Source organism: Prinia subflava, chromosome 5 (genome assembly GCF_021018805.1).
Source record: "Prinia subflava isolate CZ2003 ecotype Zambia chromosome 5, Cam_Psub_1.2, whole genome shotgun sequence".
Taxonomy (NCBI): Eukaryota; Metazoa; Chordata; class Aves; order Passeriformes; family Cisticolidae; genus Prinia; species Prinia subflava.
Genome location: NC_086251.1, coordinates 18,522,016 through 18,541,719, shown reverse-complemented (window position 1 = coordinate 18,541,719; position 19,704 = coordinate 18,522,016). Strand labels below are relative to the sequence as shown.

The 19,704-nt window shown below is 46.8% G+C and overlaps 1 protein-coding gene across 1 annotated transcript in view; it reads left to right on the top strand.

The window, feature by feature from the left end:
- Window positions 1-19,704, top strand: part of PNPLA2 (patatin like phospholipase domain containing 2) — a 30,080-nt gene that overhangs the window by 3,515 nt on the left and 6,861 nt on the right. The window contains exons 2-6 of the mRNA XM_063398252.1: window positions 12,944-13,176; window positions 13,361-13,426; window positions 17,371-17,580; window positions 18,436-18,496; window positions 19,154-19,321. Of these exons, the coding sequence (XP_063254322.1) occupies window positions 12,944-13,176; window positions 13,361-13,426; window positions 17,371-17,580; window positions 18,436-18,496; window positions 19,154-19,321 (738 nt within the window). The remainder of the gene's footprint in view (window positions 1-12,943; window positions 13,177-13,360; window positions 13,427-17,370; window positions 17,581-18,435; window positions 18,497-19,153; window positions 19,322-19,704) is intronic.

Sequence of the window (19,704 nt, the reverse complement as noted above, 5' to 3'; positions counted from 1 at the left end):
CCTGGATGAGAAAAACTGGCTTATGAAACATGATGAGACCATCCTTTTTCAGTCACGAAGAATGCTAATGTGCAGCTTAATGTGCAGCTACTGTAGGATTCTTTTATCACTAGTACTGAGTAGGGAATATATTTTTGGTAAGGTCTGGAATTTTAGTGAGCTGTATGGGAGTTGTTATGCTTGCTTTGGGAGCATAGCAGCCTTAATAAATGATGGGATGTGAGGCTGCAAACACTGAAAAGCTGTTTTTGAGCTGGTACTAAGGTCCCTCTGACTCACAGTTAGCCAACAGCATCTCAATTGTCTGTGTGGCACGTGAATGTTGTCCTAGACAGCCCTATCTGAGGAAGGATTGGAAATGCTGAATTGCTTCTATTTTGGGGGGAACACGTAGGTTCTGCTGTAAATACAAAGCTGGCTGTCAGACCCCATCTGTGGAAGTTAGCTGTTCTCCTAAAGCATGACAAGGTCGACAGAAGATGGAAAAGCAAGCTGAAGAGATGCTTTTAGTGACAAGAATACAGAAAGGAGGCTGTGTGTCTGCTGCATTGTGTAGTGTTGTTTGGGATGCTCTTTGGAGAGCACTTCCTGGGTTGTTTACAGCATTTTTTTTATTTAATTATTTTAAATTGCTGTCTTAACTCTGTCTCAGGCTTGATGTGAGATGAAGTAACAGTTGTTTGACATTTGGGTTTGCTTGTCAGCTGTCACCATGTGACCACCAGGAAATGTGCTGGTGAACTGTAGAGACTTTTTCCACTGGATAGCAGGAGAAAACAAAAAAAAAGCTCAATGAACAAAACCTTTTGAAACTGAGGTACTTAGCAATATCAGCACCTTAAATGTTGTGCTTCTGCAATTTGATTATGTGCATGCAAAGGCTTAAGGACTGGCTGTGGAGATTTATTTTCCCTGTGTTTGTGTAATCTTAACACCAAATCCCAGATTGACAGAGGGAAATAAACCAGCTTAAAGTCTGTGGAGTCCTCAGAGCAATGCCAGTTAATGCTGGCCAAAGCATGAATCAGGATGCTTATCCTAGGGGAAGTATATGTGCTGCTGTCTTCTGTGGCTGTGTGAAGAGAACTATGGATCTCCACAGGGGTGCAAAGGAAAGTTTTGCAGCATTTGTGGTGTCTCAGTGGTCAGGTCCCTCCTTGCACAGGAGATGGGCGCTCGCAGCTCCTGCAGAGCCTCTCCCTGCAGAAAAAGTTGTTGAGGTCAATAGCCCCAGCCCAGGAAGGAGAGACACCTTTATGTACCTACATGGAGATATGGATATAATTCATGGGGAACCTTCTGGTGCTTCTTGGAAATGGTAAAGCTTTTTTCAGTGCTGGAAATAGAGATGGAGGGGAGATATTCTGTGCTGACATAGTCAGAAGTGTTCACTGGCTTGGTGGAGAAGCTGCTGAGCCTGGATCAGTGCCCTCAGCAGTCACAGGGCTGTGGGATCAGGTGTCCAGAGGAGTAAGCTGGCAGCCAGAGCACGCTGCAGTACTGTTTGATGGGAGGGAAGGAGCTTGTTCCTGATGTCTGCCTGGCTCTAATAAGAAAGCTTCTGTAAGGAAAGGTGCTCTTGCGGGCATCTCATTGGATGAGTGCAAGGGAAGCCAAGGAGCCACTTCTAGCAAAAGCAGTCCTAGCAAGGCATGTGTTTATTCTTTTGGCACCTGACATGGACAGCAGGTGTGCAGAACAGCTCAGTGCCCAGCCTTGCTGTCAGCCATGGCAGCAGCTGTGCAGTGGCACTGGCAACAGCACAAGAGGTCTTTGATCATCCTTCTGACCCATAGGTTCAGCATGTCTCTTGAACTTGCAGCATGTCTGAGCTGTTCCACTTCTTTCTTTCTCTTAGCTCCCTAAACTCTTCAAGGCAACTGCAAGTCCTCCGTGTAAAGTAGGAGAAGCTGTTGTATGTTCTTCAGGGTCCTATGTCCACGTACTGATTGTGTTTGGAAGTTTAATCCTGATAAATAAAAGGCTTTCTTCAAATTTCTTGCTGTGTCAGTGAATTCCAAACTCCTGCTGCTGCAATGGTTACAGCAGCTCTGCCTGCATGTCCAGTAGCTGGTGGTGCTTGTTTCCTGTCTGTCGGGTGTTGTAATAAATAAGCAAATGGGACTCTCATGCAGAAAAGCCAATTCTTTATTCACAAAGCTCATATTTATAGAAAATGTCAGAAGGCATTGTGTTAAACCTAATTGGTCAGCAATACAGTGAAACTCAGTTCATTGGTCTATTGTATGTGTCAAATTTTCTCTCTCTAGATATGTTTACATATTTTTTTCACTGAATCTCATGGGACAGATTCATTGTTTATGCAGATGCAAACTTATTTTTCTCTCTAATAGGCTGTTTTCATTCTCATAATTTTTCGTTATGGGAATTTGCTACTTCTAGCTTAGCTAGAGTAGCAGGGCCTAAACCATATTTTATAAGGCTTTTTTTAATAATATCTCTACCTGTCTGTCTGCAACAGTTGGAGGGCCTGTGTTACCTTCCAGTGCAGTGAACCTGGGTTTGAACTCAGATGTTGGGCCCCTGCTCACTCTGGATTTCTCCATGTTTCTTTCTGTGCCCTCCATGAAGCACAAACAAAATGCTCCCTGGCGTGGCTGGAGAGGATTTCCACCTCTTCTGTGCTTGATTTCCACTATACTTGAAGAGGACCATGCAAGGGCTGGAAATGGTAATTAGTCACCATTTCTTCTTTCTGGAGATGGGAATAGGCAGGCCACCTAATTACAAGACCTTTACAAAACCTCAAAAATCTTACTCCAAGGAGTAGTGTGAGTGGGTGACTCATGTTCACCTTGCTCTTTGCAATACAAACCCTACTCATGGCTGAATTCCAAAGTAGCCACCACTTTTCCATTGAATTCTCTGCACTTCACTTTTGTTGCCCAGGTCTAATACTTGTCCTCTTCCTTTCTGCTAAGTGTTCTTGGGACTTGAGGTGAAAGTCAGGATGTGTCTTCAGTTATGTGGGAGTCAGCAGAGCCTACGTATATGTATTTGCCTTGGGTTGTGTGCCTTGTCAAGCAAGTAGAGTAAGCGCCAGTAAAAAGGAGGGGTAGAGGAAGTGATTCTGTTTGGAAGGTCCTAAATACGTCCATGTCCCTGGGAAAAGGCAGCAGAATGAGTCTCTGAAGTGGTAAAGTCTGAGGCAGTACAAAATCCCTTCCAAGGAGCACATAGGAGAGAGGCAATTAGTGAGCCTGGGAGTGTAGAAAAATTGCTGGAGATTGTTGTTTGCCCTGCCGTTTGTAGCCACAAAGGCCAGAGGAACGGACGGGAGAGTTTTTGTCTCTTGCTTTACAACAGCTGCTTGTGGCAGGCCTGATCCTGTCCCTGGGGTTGTGCTGATCTGCAGCGCAGTGTGTTGCATCAGGTGTGGGAGCTGATAGCTTTATTAGAACCCAGGGCTTTGTGCTGCCCTCTGGCACTCTCCCAGAACTGAACTGATTGTACTTTCTGGTACAGATAAAGGCCAAATCCCCAGTGATGACTTCTGCCTGACAGGACCTTTGGAATCTGCAAACTTCATGAAGTGTCTTCTGCCGCTGTTTCCCAGGCTTTTAGCTGTGCTGTGAATGGAGGATTTCTTCTGAGAATGAACCTCTCTTTCTCTTCATACAGTGAAGTTTGTTTGCATGGATATTGGTTTTGGAGGCTTTTTTTAGGTTTAGGCTTTAAGAGATTGAATATCATTGTAGTGTTGGAGGTTCTGGCAATCTCTGAGCTTGCCGCTCCTGTGGATTATCTAGTTTAGCATCCTCAAGTAGAGGAGGTGACATCTGAGGGTGTAAATTAATCAGGAAGCCCTTTACATATGTTAATTACAGGGACCAGTCTTGCTGGTTGCATTGAATGCTGCTGATTCAGTGCTGGGCCTGCCAAAAAGAAAAAAAAAAAAAAACAAAAACACAAAAAACCACAAATAAATAAATAAATAAAAATCCAGTGTATTATTGAGGCAGAGTGGGGATTCCGGCTGCCATAGTTATGCCATGCATGGAAAAACTTGGAGTCCTTTTTCAGAGTGGGCTGTCAGCACAGAGAGTTACATTGATTTATCTATCCTAGTGCTCTTACGTAGTGGGATTGGTAAAATAATCTTTAAGGGAAGCATTTGACTACTAGCCATATTTTTGCACACGGAAGACTTCCTGTGTGAAATGTTCATCTGAACATCTGTCTTGCTGTTGCTGTTTGTGTGCTCAGCCCTGCAGGAAGGGCTGCGCAGAGGCTTTTCCCCTGCAGGGCTCTGTGCCACCCTCTGGGAGCAGCTCCTGTCCTGCTGGCGCAGTTGTTTTCAGAACCCCAGTCGTGTTTTGGCTGGGGGTTGGTTCCACTGCTGATGTTTCTGGAAGAAAGGCAGCATCAGTGTCTCCATTTTCTTGCCATGGTTCCCAAGGTATGCGGCCTAACCTTGTGATCTGCCTGATGCTTCTCCAACAAAAGGAGAATCATTCCAGAGCAAAATGCCAACACCCCTTGCCAGAGGACTGCTTTGGACACTAAGCCTTTGATTCTCATTTCCTTGCTGGAGTCTGTCCTGCTTACGCCAGGGCCAGTGGGAAGTGTTTGGGGTGTAAGGTGACACTTGACCTGCCAGAGAAGGGAGGGCAAAGCGGGCACAGCAGGCACTGCGCTCACAGGGGCACAGGGAGGGGCTTGGCATGGGCTGGAGCATGGGTGAGCCTTGTGAGCCTGAGAGCTGGGCATGATGCAGGCTGAGAGCCAGTGCAGGGTGTCAGGGCTGGCCCTCTCATCTGTGGCAGGGTTTTAGCAGTCACACAGGTGTACAGTGGAAAGGAGAGGGAGAAGGGCAGGCTGCTGTGTGACAGAGCCAGCCATGTCTCTGGTATCATCTCTGAACACAAACCAATTGCCACCTGGAAGCACAGGAAAGCTTTCTGCAGGGCTTAGGCTGATAGCCACCAAAAGCTGTGTGTGGGCTTTGGTTTGGTGTTGGTGAGCCAGCTGAGGTAATGGCCGGTATGTGATAAAGGCTGCTGGAGTGGCAATTTCTTCAGACTGAAAGTAGAAATTATGACTGCTAACTCCAGATCTTGACTTTGTGGATCTGTGGTGCTTGGCAAAGGTATCTACTTTCCTGCCCTGATTTCTTTCTAAAACATTTTCCCTCTAGTAATTTTTCCCTGTGAAGTAGAAACAGTTCAGTTTTCTCTAGTGGTGTGTGTGTGATGCCATTCTGGAAACTGACCCTGAGCAGTGAACACGAACTGTGTGTGCACCATTGTGCACGTGGGTGAAGCTTGATCTTTCTGCACGAATTTCCTCTCAGAAAGACAGCAACTGGAGCCTTTGTGTTAGTGATTTTCACCCAGGTGAATAAAGTGAGATTTGGATGTGTTTCCAATTCTGCCTCTGTGCAGACCAGAGAAGAAAGGTAATTTCTCATTACAACATGGGTTTTGGTCTGTTTCTCCCCTCCACTAGCTTTCTCTGGATGAGTACATATTCTTAAAAAAATTGCTTCAAACTCAGTACTACCTGGTCCAAAATGAGCAGCAAGGATCTGAGCTGCACCTTGTTTGCTCTGTGAATCCCCTTTTCTTGTCATCCCATGCTGTCTGAATTGCACTGTAGCATTGGATTGATGCATGGATGAAGATGGAACATGGCTTTCAGTTCAGCTTGACTGGGGTCCTGAGCAGCTTTTCCTTTTCATGCACTGTTCATGCATTTAATTTCTCTAATGCTATGGACAGCAGTGCAGAATTAAGCCTTGTATCAGGGCATTACAGTAGAGAAAGATCAGCCTAGTGGGTGTTGCTGTTGTGGTTGTGACACAGTGATCCTGGCTGGCTGCCTGCACTGAGCTGCCTCCTGCCCTTCCTATTGATTGTTTCACAGTGGCAGCTGCACTGTTTTCAGATTTGTGTTGCAAAAATAAGCGCTCCAGTCCTGACCGCAGAAACAAAGCAAGTCTCAGCTTGTGGAACAGCAGTTCTAGCGAGGCTTTGGTGTGCCAACACTTCATTAAGTCCAGTGCAAAAGTTTAGCTAGAGACATCATCAAGCCTGTGAGTTCTTATGCCTGCTCTCCCTGTTTGCTTCTGTACAGAGCAGAGCAATGGGCCTTAAGGTGAGGTGTGAGTGGTGCCTCTGCACTTGGGCTTGCATGAGGGTCCTACCCTGCAGGTACCTGATGCATGGGCTTGTGGCAGTCACTCTGCGCTGCCTCGTGAGCTGCTCTGTGCCAGAGGTAAAAACTCTGGCAGCTTAAAAGCAGATCTTCCTCTTATGTTCCTCATATCTAGCATGTGGCAATAGTTCTGGTTCATCTATTAACTGGTATCTAGAGCACACTAACCATATCTTTTGGCTCAAATGGGAAAAATGTCTCTTTTTGGTTTAGCTTTATTTAAACAGCTTTTTTTTTTTTCCCTCCCAGTTAAAACAGAAAAGCAAACATCTTGGGACAAACACATTAAGAGGAAGGCTTCTGGTTCTGGAGCAAACAATCTGAATTTACGTAGCTCTCCTGCTGCAGAGTGTGTTTTGGGCTAAACAGTTTGTGTCTAGCCTAAGCAATGCTGAGCATGAAGAATCTGAACCAGAAAGTATTGTGGGCCGAGCTCTTCTTTTAGCATCTGCCTCTGGCTGCAAGAGCTGGCCTTACTTGAAAAGCTGTCTCTCTCTCTCTTGGCGTTTGCACTTGCCCCACCTGTAAGGTCAGAATTGGTTGCTGACTGTAGTCCAACAGGGATCCCCTTCAGCAGGGTGTCAGTGCCTCATTCCCGAGCAAAGGGGGAGAAACACCATTGTGTACAGCTGGTGGCCAGGCTTTCTAAGAACTCTGCATTACAAATTATTTGTTTGTTGAACTCTGAGGTTAAATGCATGCAGAGAGCCCCTGATCTTGCCACAGGGAACAGCAAGTCGAGCAGTAGGACTGTCTGCAAACTGAGTGGGTGTGGTTGAGTTTACCTCCTACAGATCACCAAAAATAAAAAGAAAAGCTTCCTTCCTATATCTCTTATCTGGAGCCAAGTGAGCTGAACTCTTTCTTACCTGATGGCAAAATAGCTAGAGAGGAGGATTGAGTGAAGACCTTAAATAAAGTAAAAAATATACATCAGAAAAACAAACATTAGGGAAGTCCCAGAAGAGCAGCTTGTTCTGGTACATGGTGTTTCTCAACTGAACTGGCTTACAGGAAGATATGCACAGATGTGAGAAGTTGGTGCTTTTAAAGCCTTCACTGCTACCTGCCATGCCTCAGCCTCAAATGTTTAAAAATGGGTGGTTTTTATTTGTGTCAAATAGTGTCAGTTTTACACTACTGGAACTTCTGGCCAGTGAGGGATAGTCTTTCCACAGCCAGTGCTTTTAGGTGCCTGTCCAGGATTTCAGATCGAAATTAAAGAGCTGTCAACAGCAGTGGGGTACATCTATCACCTGAACATGTCTTATAAGGGCAGGCTGTAAGCCATTTCTCTTTATTTCCTGCTGGCATGGATTTGTCTTTGGGGCCCCCTTTGACATTCTTCAGCCTCTCTGATGGACCATCAGAGAACATCTTAGGTCAGGTTCCCATTCAGAACAAGCTGGCCTTTGCTCAGCTTGGCTGAAACATTGGCTGGTTTTTGCTCTCTTGGGACAATAAGTGGAAATCAGGTTGCTTCAGCCTGAGTGTGGAAAGTGGAACAGAAGCTGACCCAAGCGGTGGGATCTTTCACAAACTGAGGTCATTGCCCACAAGAATTGGGGTTGTCCTTGGGTCACTGGCACATTGCTGTGCACTGCTCCTTGGGATGAACAAACAGGCACTTTCTGATGATCTGAGCTACCCATGAAGAAACATCCAGTAAAGCTCCCTGTTAATTATTTTCTAGATGTCAGTTTGAAAACTTTTGTTTTGGTGCCTCTTTGTTTACAGCTCTGTGGGTTTCTTTAGGGCTGCTGACAGGACTGTGTTATAATTAGCACTATATCATGTGCTGGGAGAGGCCAGGCAGGAAAGCCATGTCCATTGCTTATTCTCAGTACTTAGAAAAGAGGCAAATGCAGGAGCTGTGCATGCTGAGGTGGAGCAGCTTGAGGATTTGTGCCTTGGAAGAAGATGGAAGAGCTCTCCTGAAACCTCTGCTCATTGTCAGAGACTGACTTTTAGCTCTCCCATGTATGTGGCACAGAACAGCTGAAATAGCAAGAGGTGGCAACCGAGATGAATTAATGTTGGGGAAGATCATGCTAATAAATTCCTTCTGACTCATCCTATTCCTAAATTCACATCCAGACTGGGATCTACCAGTGGGATAATTACAATTCCAGCAGTGCTCAGTAACCAGCTGCATTGAAAGCAAACTCTGAAGATTTTAGCTAGGGCCTCTTAAAAGGGACATCCGTGCTGAGTATCACAGCAATAAACCTCCCTGGAACAGAGAGCTGAGCAGAATTTAAGGAGTTCTAGAATGAGGTCCCTGGTTATAGTACACAGGGCTAGCAGAACTCCTGTCCTGAAAATCTTACAGTCAAAATAGCTTGTCATGGGATCCCAAACTAACAAGGCATAGGGCTGTCAAGGGCCTGGGAAAACAGCAGAAGTACCTGTGCTTCCTTCTGCTAGTTGGCTTCCTTTCAAAGCTGTTGGTGTGTTGGGCCGGTCTGGAGCCTTAGCCGGGGAATGGGAATGAGGAGGGAGGAGTGTTGCTGATGTGTAGGAAGGAGTCCATTTGTTGGTGTTGAATGAAAAGCAGGTTTAGGGAGGATCTGCAGTTTCCTGCCTGCCCCTCTGGTCCAGGCAAGTTATGGCGTCTGCTGTCTGAGGTGTGACCTCTCTGTGCCTCCTGCCAGCAGGGACAGAGTGCTGTCCCTACATCCAGCAGCTCTCTGTGTCATCCTCTGCTCTCCATCCCCCTTGGAGAACTTTTCCTTTAAGTTTGTATCCTGTTTACTGTTGCATTAGGCAGGGAGAGGGAATGTCCCTGGCACAGGTGATCTTTGTGCTGACATTGCACTGTCCCAGAGGGAGCTGCAGTGTTGTGGGTGAGCTGTTGGACTGAATATGCAGAATGCCCTTTCCCCTATTTATCTTGTTCTGCTCCTATTTTTGTCCGTGTCTTAGACACTTTTTTCCATTTGAAATACTTCATGGGTCATCTGTCATTTTACTGGCTGGCAAATAGATACCAATATGGTGTAGTGTGGTTTAACAGGAGACCATTGTGGCGCCCCTGCAGACCTGTTACTGCAGGTCTGAAGAGGCCCTTGTCCCCCATTGTCACCCCTGCTGTCGTGCAGTGTTTGAGCTTGGCGATGGTCCTCGTCCTCATGCACTGCACAGGTTTGGAGCAGCCTTTCTGCTTCATCCCAGAGCCCTTGGCAGCATTCAGGAGTCCTCCCAGCTGCCTGGCTAACATCAGTTTTAGGTGATCCATTGTCAGCTCTGCTGTTCCAGAGGCAGAGTAACAGCAGGCTGCTCTGCTGGGGTCTTTGTTTACAGTTATAAACAGAATGTGCTGTTTGATGCTTTTCAGGTTAGAGTGGAGGGGATGCCAGGCAGTGCAGACTTAGTTACTGGGTTATTTTGGAATTGAGCATGGCTGATAGAGATGAAAGTCAGTTATTAAAGGGAACAGTCTAACCCTATGTCAATAAGCTAATGTGAAGCTGAATTGATGTAGCTTAAAAACGAAATGTGAGCTAGCAGCTGCCTTCAGGTTTTTCCTATGGGTGCCACTGTCTTGCCCCTTGTAGCCTCTGCAGATGACAAATCAGCAGAGGGGGAGCAGCTGCCCCCCCTTTTCTGGCAAGGGACATGTTAGGGTGTCTCAGGACACAACTGTGTGATGCTCCTTTGCGTCATCACAGCTGAAATTCAGGTAAGGACAATAGCCCTGCAGTACTTGGGTTTATGCATAACAACACCCAGTGGGGCAGTGATGGGGGTGGGGGTAAAGAGGAATGTGGGTTTTCTAATGAAAATGAAATATTCTGCACGTATTAGTGCAACATCTTTGAGGAATATTGGCTTAGTAAATCTATATAGGGAAAGATGTTGAATTAATTGGTTGGTGTGAGAAGAATGAAATGTTTTCTCAGCAAACACTGCTAACTATTAGGGATTGTCTCTGCCCCGTGGTATGTACCTCAATAAGGAAACATTAATTCAGCTTTTTCACATGACTCTGTGTCCTGAATCACTAGATCCATAAAAAACAACAAGAACCTTTCCTAAGGGCTGCATTTGGCACTGGACTAGTCCTAGAAATAATTGAGAGCTTTTGGCTGACCCCTGTAGGAGTTGTCTCTTGACTGCCTCTAATTCAGCTGCTCCCTGTAACAGACTGCAAGCAGAATTTGAGCTGGTTTTCCTGGAATAGCACTTCTGGTAGTAGCAGGATTAAAACACTGTCACTTCTTTTCTCTCCTCCCAAATATATTTCCAAGAGGACTTGTCATCTGTCATGGATCTTGCTACATAAACCTGGCTTCTTTGGCTGATCCCTCAGCAGGCCTTATTTCCCAGAAAGCTGGTGGTACTGCAGGTCACCCTGTGCCCGTGCCTTCCCACAGAGAGATTCCACATCCAGCTTTGGGGCAAGTGGTTCAGAGAGTCCAACAGAATCACAGATGTCTTTAAACAGAATTGCCTCAAAGTTCCTGTGGGTATGCATGTATCCACACGTGTAGAAAAGGAAGCCAAAGCGAAAAACACCAAGAAAGTATTCAAAGAATGAATTTGCTAATTAGCAATAATCTTACTTTGCCCTCTTGGTTATGAAACACTGATAGGGCAGGCAGCTCAGGGGCCCTCTCAAATGCTGTTACCTGGCATAGTCAGAACTTTGCTCTCCTGTTTTCCTTAAAAAAGCCCAACCCTCTTCCAGCTCACATTTTTGTTCAAACAGTCATAAGCTCCATTTAGTTGCAGTTGTTTTCAGTATTGCTGGCAAGTCTTCCTGCACACTGAGAAGCCTGAAAGCATCGTTCTCTAAGCACCATCTCTTGGATAAGCCACACTCTAGCCAGCATGGCTTTTGCACACAGGAGTCTCCCCTCAGCTGTATGCACAGCACCCACCCTCCCACTGGGGGTTTCAACCAAGCCAACAATTCCCTGCAAGGCACTCGGGCAGAGGATTTTCCTTTATGGGGTTGTGTGACCAAGGTGCTGGGCTGGGATCCCTTCCGTTTTTTGCTCAATTGCAGTTTCTTTGTGTGTCTTTCCTCTTCTTGATAGACATGAACGTGTCTTAGGCAGCCTTTTGAGTGCTAATGTCTCAGTGATTATTAAGTGTATGTCTGTGGAGCTGACTTCTTTCATGTTGGAAGAATGGTGAACCATGTGGCTACTATCTGGAACAGGCTGGGCTCAATGGCTTACTGCTAATTGAGTAAGTAAGATCAGAATTAGACTGCTAAACATTGCTTTAGGACAGAAGACTGGGATTACAGGGCTAAAAATTGCTTCAGAGGGGGAACTTCGGCTTTTCTGCTAAGTTGCTACCTCACAGTGCCTAAAATCCTGACCTCAGAGTCTCTGGTCATGTTCAAGGGTCCAGTTCTCTGCGTGCTTGGGCTACTGGTGTTGGTGGGTTTCCTCAGCCCAGAATCACGTTCCCAGGCTGCATTGATGGAAAACATGTTGCTGGCACACGTGTATTGCAAAAGATTGGGATGTGTCAACATAGCATTGAGGGTTGTTGCTCTTATCTCCATTGTATTTATTAACCTGGGTCTAACTTGAGTTCTTTCATTCTGCTGCCTTGTTTTTGCAATTGAAAAATTGAGTGGGAGAGCGAAATGAGGACTTCAGTTGGCTTGAACTGGTAGTCTTTTGTCCTTTCCCAGGAAATGACCTTCAGTTTGATTGGAGAGGACTCTTCATTTGTAAAAGCATGTTTCTTTTCTCTGGTTTCTCTATTCTTCCCCTCACATTCTTCTAACATGTATGTTCCTGACACTCCTTGGAATGCAGCGATTAGTTGGTACTTAGAGGAACTGTTGTATCTCACCATGGCTGGATGTGTGTGGAGGCAGCAGTCAGTGAATGCAAAGGGCAACATGCTGGTTGCTGTAGTTTTGTATTCTTGTTTCCTCCCATCCCTTCTTTTCCTACTGGAGAGCTCTGGTGTGCTTGCCAGATGGAGCTCCTGGTGACTGAGATAATGGGCTTAGCAGATACATTCCCTTTTGTGCAGCTGGGACGTCTCCTTTTCTCAAACCCAGCTGGGTCACTGTGTGAAAGGGTAAAGCAAGCATTCCTTCACAAGTCCTGCTTGCCATCAGGGCCCAGTTTAGTGCTGTGGAATTGGATATGGAAGGCATGCGACACCAGAGGCTCTGCAGGAGGAGCCATGTCTCTGATTCCCTAATGGGTCTCTGATTCCCTAATGGAGCATTAGTTCCTCTTGATCATTTGAGATGTGGCTGACATTCACAGCAGAGCTGGGATCACTTAGCTGGAAAGCACCAGCTTTCCTGTTCTGGCACTTTTGCTTACTGGCTGATGATTGTTTTTCCTGTTGGGGAAAAAGATGCTTACTAGACATATTTTAGTGAAATATGTTCTGAAGTGGATTTATCCATAAGCTCAAAGCTGTTTAAGTATCAGCCTTGTTTTCTTTCTTAGTTTGTTTTCACTAGCCCTGCACTGGCCAGTTCAACAGGATTTAAGAAAAAGAGTGAGGCCTTACTCAGATGCACATGATCTTCCTTGAGTTCATAAAACATAAGTAAGAGGAGGGTAGCTCTTTGTGATGGGGGTGTGCGAGGGCCAAGACAGCAAACTTCCATGCCTTCTGTAACATGCCCTGTAAACAACCTCTTGGTTTGAGCTGTGCATTAGCCAGTGGGGAGAAACCTCTGGGGAAAGCTGGGAACGAGGCTTTTCTGTGCCTAGTTTTGTAAAGAAGACTGGGATTGGTAGCATTTCATGGTGCATTTGTTTTTCTCTTCTTGCAGGTGAGGCTGGTGCCAGCATTATTCTGGTGTCAAAAGAAGCCCGGAAGAGGTTCTTGGGCCCGCTCCACCCCTCTTTCAACCTGGTGAAGACCATTCGCATGTTCCTGTCCAAGACTTTGCCAGAGAACGCGCACGAGGTTGCAGCAGGACGTTTGGGTATTTCCCTGACACGGGTCTCTGATGGAGAAAATGTGATCCTGTCAGACTTCAATTCCAAGGAGGAGCTGATCCAGGTGAATGGACTCTTACTGCAGAGGGCTGGGCAGCAACTGCATGCAGCTTTGTTTTGCTTTGGTCCCCAAATGTCCTTAGAACTGGAGTGTAATTGTCACATATGCCAGCGTGGTGTTCTGAGAACAGTAATAGTTTCAGTAGCTTTGATCTGATTCTTGGATTCTGGATCTCTTTCTCCCTCAGGCCTGTATCTGCAGCACCTTTATCCCTGTCTACTGTGGGCTGATACCGCCAACCTTGCGTGGAGTGGTAAGTAAGATTCTAAGATGGTCCTTCATTAAATTGCATACTAATGAGTAGGTTTTGACAATGTTATTGTGTCTGCTGGCAGTGCTTATCTGAAGAGACACAAGAAATTCCCAAATGAACAGCTTCCAGCAGTGGCTAGGCCGCCTTTCCACTGCTGCTTGCAGTCGACTATAAACATCCTGAAGCCCAGTGGATTGAACATCTAGTAATATATATAGCAGTCTGGGGAAGGGCTGGCTGGCTCAGCAGTGTTCTCATGGCTGCATGGTACAACACTTTCTATCACTGAGGCTCCAGCTGTCTGCATGTGGAAAGAAGTTAGGCCCAGGATAAAAGTCACGAGTGTAGTCCCTCTCCCATGTGTCTGACACTTTCTGTGTGGCTCTAACTAATGGTGTGGATACTGGCTGTCTTTCCCATGGAGTTCTTGTCCTTTCTCTGAGAATAATGTTCTGCTGCACACCAGAGCTTTCTTTAAATTGTGTCCAAGGCTGTCCAAGAGCAATTTATCCCTTTGTGTTCGCATGTTAGAAATGAAAACATGAAAGCCGTGCAGAGCTGCAGCATTTCTGGGTATTGCAGTCATGCTTTAAGGGCCTCCTGGCTGAGCTTGGCCTCCCTTGTGCTACACAGGTTAATTAATATGTTAAAAGGCAGGGGTTTTGCAGACTCCTATAGTTAAAAGTGAGAGGGAGAACTGCTATAAAATATGTGCCCTGATTTACCATAAGAGATCTGACCAAAGTACCTCTGTCTGTCAGAGCACAGCATCAAATCTGTTCTGATTGCTACCTGTGTCCTAAAAGTGAGGTCAGTTTTGCTTCTGCATAATACACAGCTTGGCTGTTTCTGTCTTGTGCAAGCACGTTGGTCAGGGAAATGACCTGGGGGAGATATCCAGTGTCCAGATGTCACTGTCCAGCCCTTCAGGGAAGTGACAGAATCAGTAAAGGTTTGGCATTTGCTCAGCAGCTGCAGGCAGGGCTTTTTCCCTTCAGCTAGTGGGACCACAGCAGTGGCTCTTGCCTTACATCTCTGTGGGGCTAACTGAGGTCAGTGTGCATCAGGAAAAAATCTCACAATTCCGAAACAGTGTACAACATCAGGGTTTCTGGAATGTGCAGCTGCCCTGGCACACTGAGGGATGATTCCTCGTGGGAAATTTAATTCCTACCTCTTCCCCAGAAAAGCATGGCTCTGGAGGGGGATTGCCGATGAGGCAAGAGGTTAAATTGCGTTGGGTATGGTCTTGGGAAATGGTTTTGAAACAGGAATGCATGGTTCCTAGCATGCCTGTGGTGACTGTATTTGCCACAGGATAAACTGACAGGCCTGGCACAAGGACTAGTTTTCAAGGCGGTATTAGTGTGTGCAAGGTGCAAAATCCATATTTTACCTTCCTCCTAAATTTTTTCAAGTGTTCACTTCTCTGAGATCTGGTAGCCTCATGGAGTGGATGATGGAGATGGGCAGTGGAATTAAAAAACTCCCAAGAACTTAAATATTGATACATGGAAAAGTCAGTAACTGACCTGTCAACACACATTGTAGTTATGAATTGTCTGCAGCATGTGGGTGAGATGAATCCCTGGCAAGGGTCACAAAGCTGATTGTCAAATCATGTGAGTGAGGGGCCCTGTGCATGGAGGACATGACAAGGGAATGGAAGTGGGCACCCCAGTGTATGAACCATCCCCTAAAGCTGCTGCTGCTGCTCGTACCTGCAGGCAGCTGGTGGCTCCAGCCTGTGGCTTTGGGCTGTTCTGGGCTTTGCAGGAGGCTGGAGAGTGGTTACACTTTGGTTACTGGAGGCAGATCCAAAGAAGTGGCAGCTGAACTTTACTGAGGAATGTTGATGAGCATTGCTTGGAAGCAGTGAACCAGAGTGGGGTGTGCACGTGTACTCCTGGATTTCTAGGCAGTCAGAAGGCCTTGCCTGTCAGCTCTGCTGTAGTTGAGCCTTTTTTCTAATGGCATCTGTGCAGTCATGCTGCCACCCTCAGGGAAACGTGTCTTCTGCATCCTTACTGCAAAACTAGTGTTGTCCAGCACTAAAGCTTACCTCCTTTTTCTTTAAACAAAGTGCATGCTGCCTGCTTTGCTCGGTCCTTGTCCCACTCAGCATGTTGGAATCTCATCCTTGCACAGGGAGTCAGGCAGACGTGTCCAGCTCTAGCTGTGCCTAACCTGGCTCTCAGTGGAGCAGCTTTGGGAAGAGGATGACAGTGGCAGTTTGCTGTGATTGCTTTAGGCTTAGGGAACACTGATGCCCACTTTAGAAGGGGGAGAGGGTTCAGTTGATTGCTGGCAGCTCTGTGATCAGAAAACATCTTGTGAGCAAGCTGCGTTACTGTTTCTGAGAGGATGTACTTATCCTTGAGTTTAATCTATCCTATCCTTCCACTTCCTTCACTGTCCAAATTCAGGTGGTGTAGGAGTCTCTAGCTGCCTGTCTTGACACAGTGTTTGGTGATCAAGGGCTGCCATGAGGATAAAATGTCCTGTGCTCTGAGTTTGGCCTGCTGTAGCCTACAGCTGTAATCACAGGCCATCTCCCATGAAGCTGTAGGCTGTATGCAAAGGTAGCCCTGAGGTTTAGTTTGCCTCCCAAGAAGGCAAGCTGCTGTGCAGTCTGCCCTGACTCTGTTGCCTCAATGGCAGCTGGCTTGCTATAGCTGAATTGAATTGCTTTCAGCCCATGAGCCTGTGAACTGTTCCCAAGGCTCAGAGAAGCTGCTTGAGGTGTCTGTCCTGTCTGCCATCCAGAGCAAGAGAGAACAAAGTGCAAAGCACCCTGCAGGCAACACATCCGGTGTTCTCCTGGGTACTGAGCAGCAAAGAGCAGTGTTGGTGGTCAGTCTGCCTGTGAGACAAGACGAAGCAGGATGCAGAATGGAGCACCTCCTCCTTCAGTCAGCATTTCTGTGCTCTGCCTGGGTTTAGCCTCTACTGGCTCAGCTTCTCACGCAGCAGAGAGCTGAAAGATGTACACAGCTGCCATTTGTGGGGCTGCATAGCCCCTGTTTCATCATTTGTGTTTGGGTAGGAAGGAAGTAGATCCAGGCAGCAAATTGCAGGATTCAAAATCAGCAGAACTCTTCTGCAGCTGAGGTTCACAGAGCTGGAATTGTTGCTCTGCAAAGACCCTCAGCTTCCTTCTCTTGGCTTGACCAACACCCTTTTCCTTTTATCTTTTACATGTTGCTTACTCTGCCAAAACCTGTGATAGGGATTGTCTTGCTCAGCTCCTTGTGCAATTAGAGTATTCAGCGAATGTTTTGAGAACATACTACTGGGGTTGCCCTTCCTGCAAGGGTAACGCAAATGTGTTTATGGTACAGAAGTACAGAACATTCTCTGATAAGAGGGTGCTTGTTAAGAGCAAAACCCAAGTCCCTTGTGCTCTGTTACCACACCACTGCAAGTTGATTCCCAGTGGGTATGCATGTGTCGGGGTTGCTGCTCGATAAGCCCGCCAGCAACAAATTAACTGGTTTTACTCATAGGTAACAAACGTTCTGCCACAAGGGACTTGTGTCTGAGCGTATTCATTCTAAACACAAGTGAAAAATGGCACAGTGTCACAGTGTGACAGCTTAGATCAGTGCTAATTTGCACTGCAGGTGGTTGTTGGTGTGTATTATTATTTAATTGGACAGCAGTCAGACTGCATAGGAGATGTAAGTCAGCAGTCACACCAGTGAATGTGCCTTTCTTACTGAACACTTGTGAGCAGCACACTCAACCAAGAAAAAGCACATAGCAAAAGGAGTTGTTATAAACAATGCAGCTGTGCAATCTCTGGTTTTTACTCTTCCAGTGCTGGTGGATGTAGTCCTTTCTCTTCCCAAGTTGTTAGAATAAACAGGAAAAGGGACATGGAGTAAAAAAGCTGCTTTGATCAATTATGAGAATGAAGATTGCTGCATTTGTGTTGATTTCAGAGATATGTTGATGGAGGGATCTCTGACAATTTGCCCCAATATGAGCTGAAGAACACAATCACGGTGTCTCCGTTCTCGGGAGAGAGCGACATCTGCCCACGGGACAGTTCCACAAACATGCATGAGCTGAGAGTCACCAATACGAGCATCCAGTTCAACCTTCGCAACCTCTACCGCCTCTCAAAGGCCCTGTTTCCCCCAGAGCCACAGGTGAGTTTCTTGGCCACCACAGATCTTGGGCACTGGCTGTACTGTGTGCACTTCAGCAGAAGATTCCAGACACTGTTAGTTTTGTATCTTGTGCTTTGTCTTTAATCTTGACTTTATCAACCCAGTGCCTCGCTAAAGCTTGAGCACCTGCACGAGAGTTTGTCTTCTTTTTCTGCTTGAACATCTGGAGTTTAGGTGGTAGCAGTTGCTTGGAAAGTATTCACATGTTGCTCTCTCTAGAGTAGTCTTTGCCTGGAAATCAGGCTCACTGTAAACAAAGTTGTATTGGCCATCAGAACCAATGTGCACTTCAGTGTTTTAAGGTAAGGATGGAGCTGCCAGTATGAAGCCTTTCTACTGCATCACTGTAGCAAGTGGCACTGCAAACTTTGTGTACTTCTGAGAAGATGCAAGTGCCAGATAGCCCTGACATTTGGATGTAATACACATGTATTCATGTGCTGAATTACTTGGGCAAGTTTTTTCCCACACCCTCTGTAGTCTTAGCTGGCTTTATTTGCAAACACAGTGGCCCGTCCTGGTATCTGCAGGGAAGTATTCTGGGCTGCTTGTCAGAGTGACTGCCTGAAGGCTGCCCGTAGCAGCATCAGCTGTAGATGGGGCAGTGAGGTAGCTGCAACTCTCTGCCCACACTTAGGCAGGATTCTAGGTGTCCCTTCCAATTGAAATTGTCCTGTGACTCCCATGGCAAATGTATTGATGCTATACCTCCCGTTCCTGCTCAAAGCCTGAGCAAGGCTGGCGGGAAGAGTTCTTGGGATAGCTCAGGAGTCAGGAGAAGCCAGCATTTTGTCAGCCAGTTTCCACACGAACCTCTCCTTCCTCTGCCCACAGGTGCTGCGGGATATGTGCAAGCAGGGCTATCGAGATGCACTGCACTTCCTGAAGAAGAATGGTGAGGAACTGGCTATTTGTAGGGTGCACTCAGTGGCCTGTTCTGTGCCATGCTTGGTGCCTTGGCTTTGAGCGTAGTTGATGGTGCATGTGAAAGGAGGAAGGGAAGAACTGAACTGCCTCAGATACTAGGGTGTGGAATTCTCTTAATAATTCTGCTTCAGCTCTTGAGGAAGGAGAGGTGCAGTTGCCAACACAGTTGCTGGATAGCGGTGCCTCCTGCAGACACCGGGCGCTCCCCGTGTGCCGCTGGGTGTGTGCGGTGCTGCCCTCAGCGCCCGGTGCCGGACGCTGCGGCAGCGCTGGGTGTGCGCTTGCTGCCACCTCGTGTCCTTGGACAGTGATGCAGACCGGGATGAGTGGGATTGCACTGCGGGAGGGAGACCTTGCCTGCAGGATGAGTGACTGGCAGATTATAGCAACAAAACTCTGCGAAACAGCACCCTGAGGAATTAAAGGGGAAATGTGAGAACTTCTCATGGGGAAGGGGAGAATTAAACCAGCAAGCTTTGTGTCTCCTTTTGGTAAGCATTACAGCAGATGTAAGCTACAGAGGCCTCAGCCTGAGGGGAATTAGGGTGAAGCAAGGACTAACATTCTAAAGGCCAGGCAGGGCAGCTGGTTTGTGTCATCCTTACAGTATAACTTCTCTTCTCAGGTCTCCTTAATCGTCCAAGTCCTGCCCGTCCTCTCCTTGCCATAGAAGCACCTCCAGGGGAGAAGAAAGAGGAAGAAGCAGAAGCTGAGGACCAACTAGAGGACAACACTGCCCTTGCTGTTGTTGAAGAGCACATCTTTGAACACTTGCCTCCCAGACTGAACCAAGGTATGATTCAAAGGCAGAGATCACAGGTAATCTTCCTGTGCTGCCTGGTCTGCCTCAGAAGGCTACTGGGACGTGTGGGTATTGTTTATAGCTGGGGTTGGCCCTGCCCAGGGATTGAAATGACACCTGCTGAGGGTTAGATGGAATGGGAGTCTCAGATAAAATTGTGGCTCATACTGTGGAGGCTGGATTGAGAGAGGCTGATTCATTGGACAGCATGGTAAGGAGAGAAGGGGGTCTTGCTGCTCCTCCTTTAGAGTCTGATAATGGTGAAAGCTGCTGGTTTTAGCTGTGCTCAAGGAATTGCTAACCTGAGCAAGACTTCCTAAGAAGTGGAAGGTAGCTGCCTCAGGCTAAGTAACTTCTGAGGTATGACAAGAAAA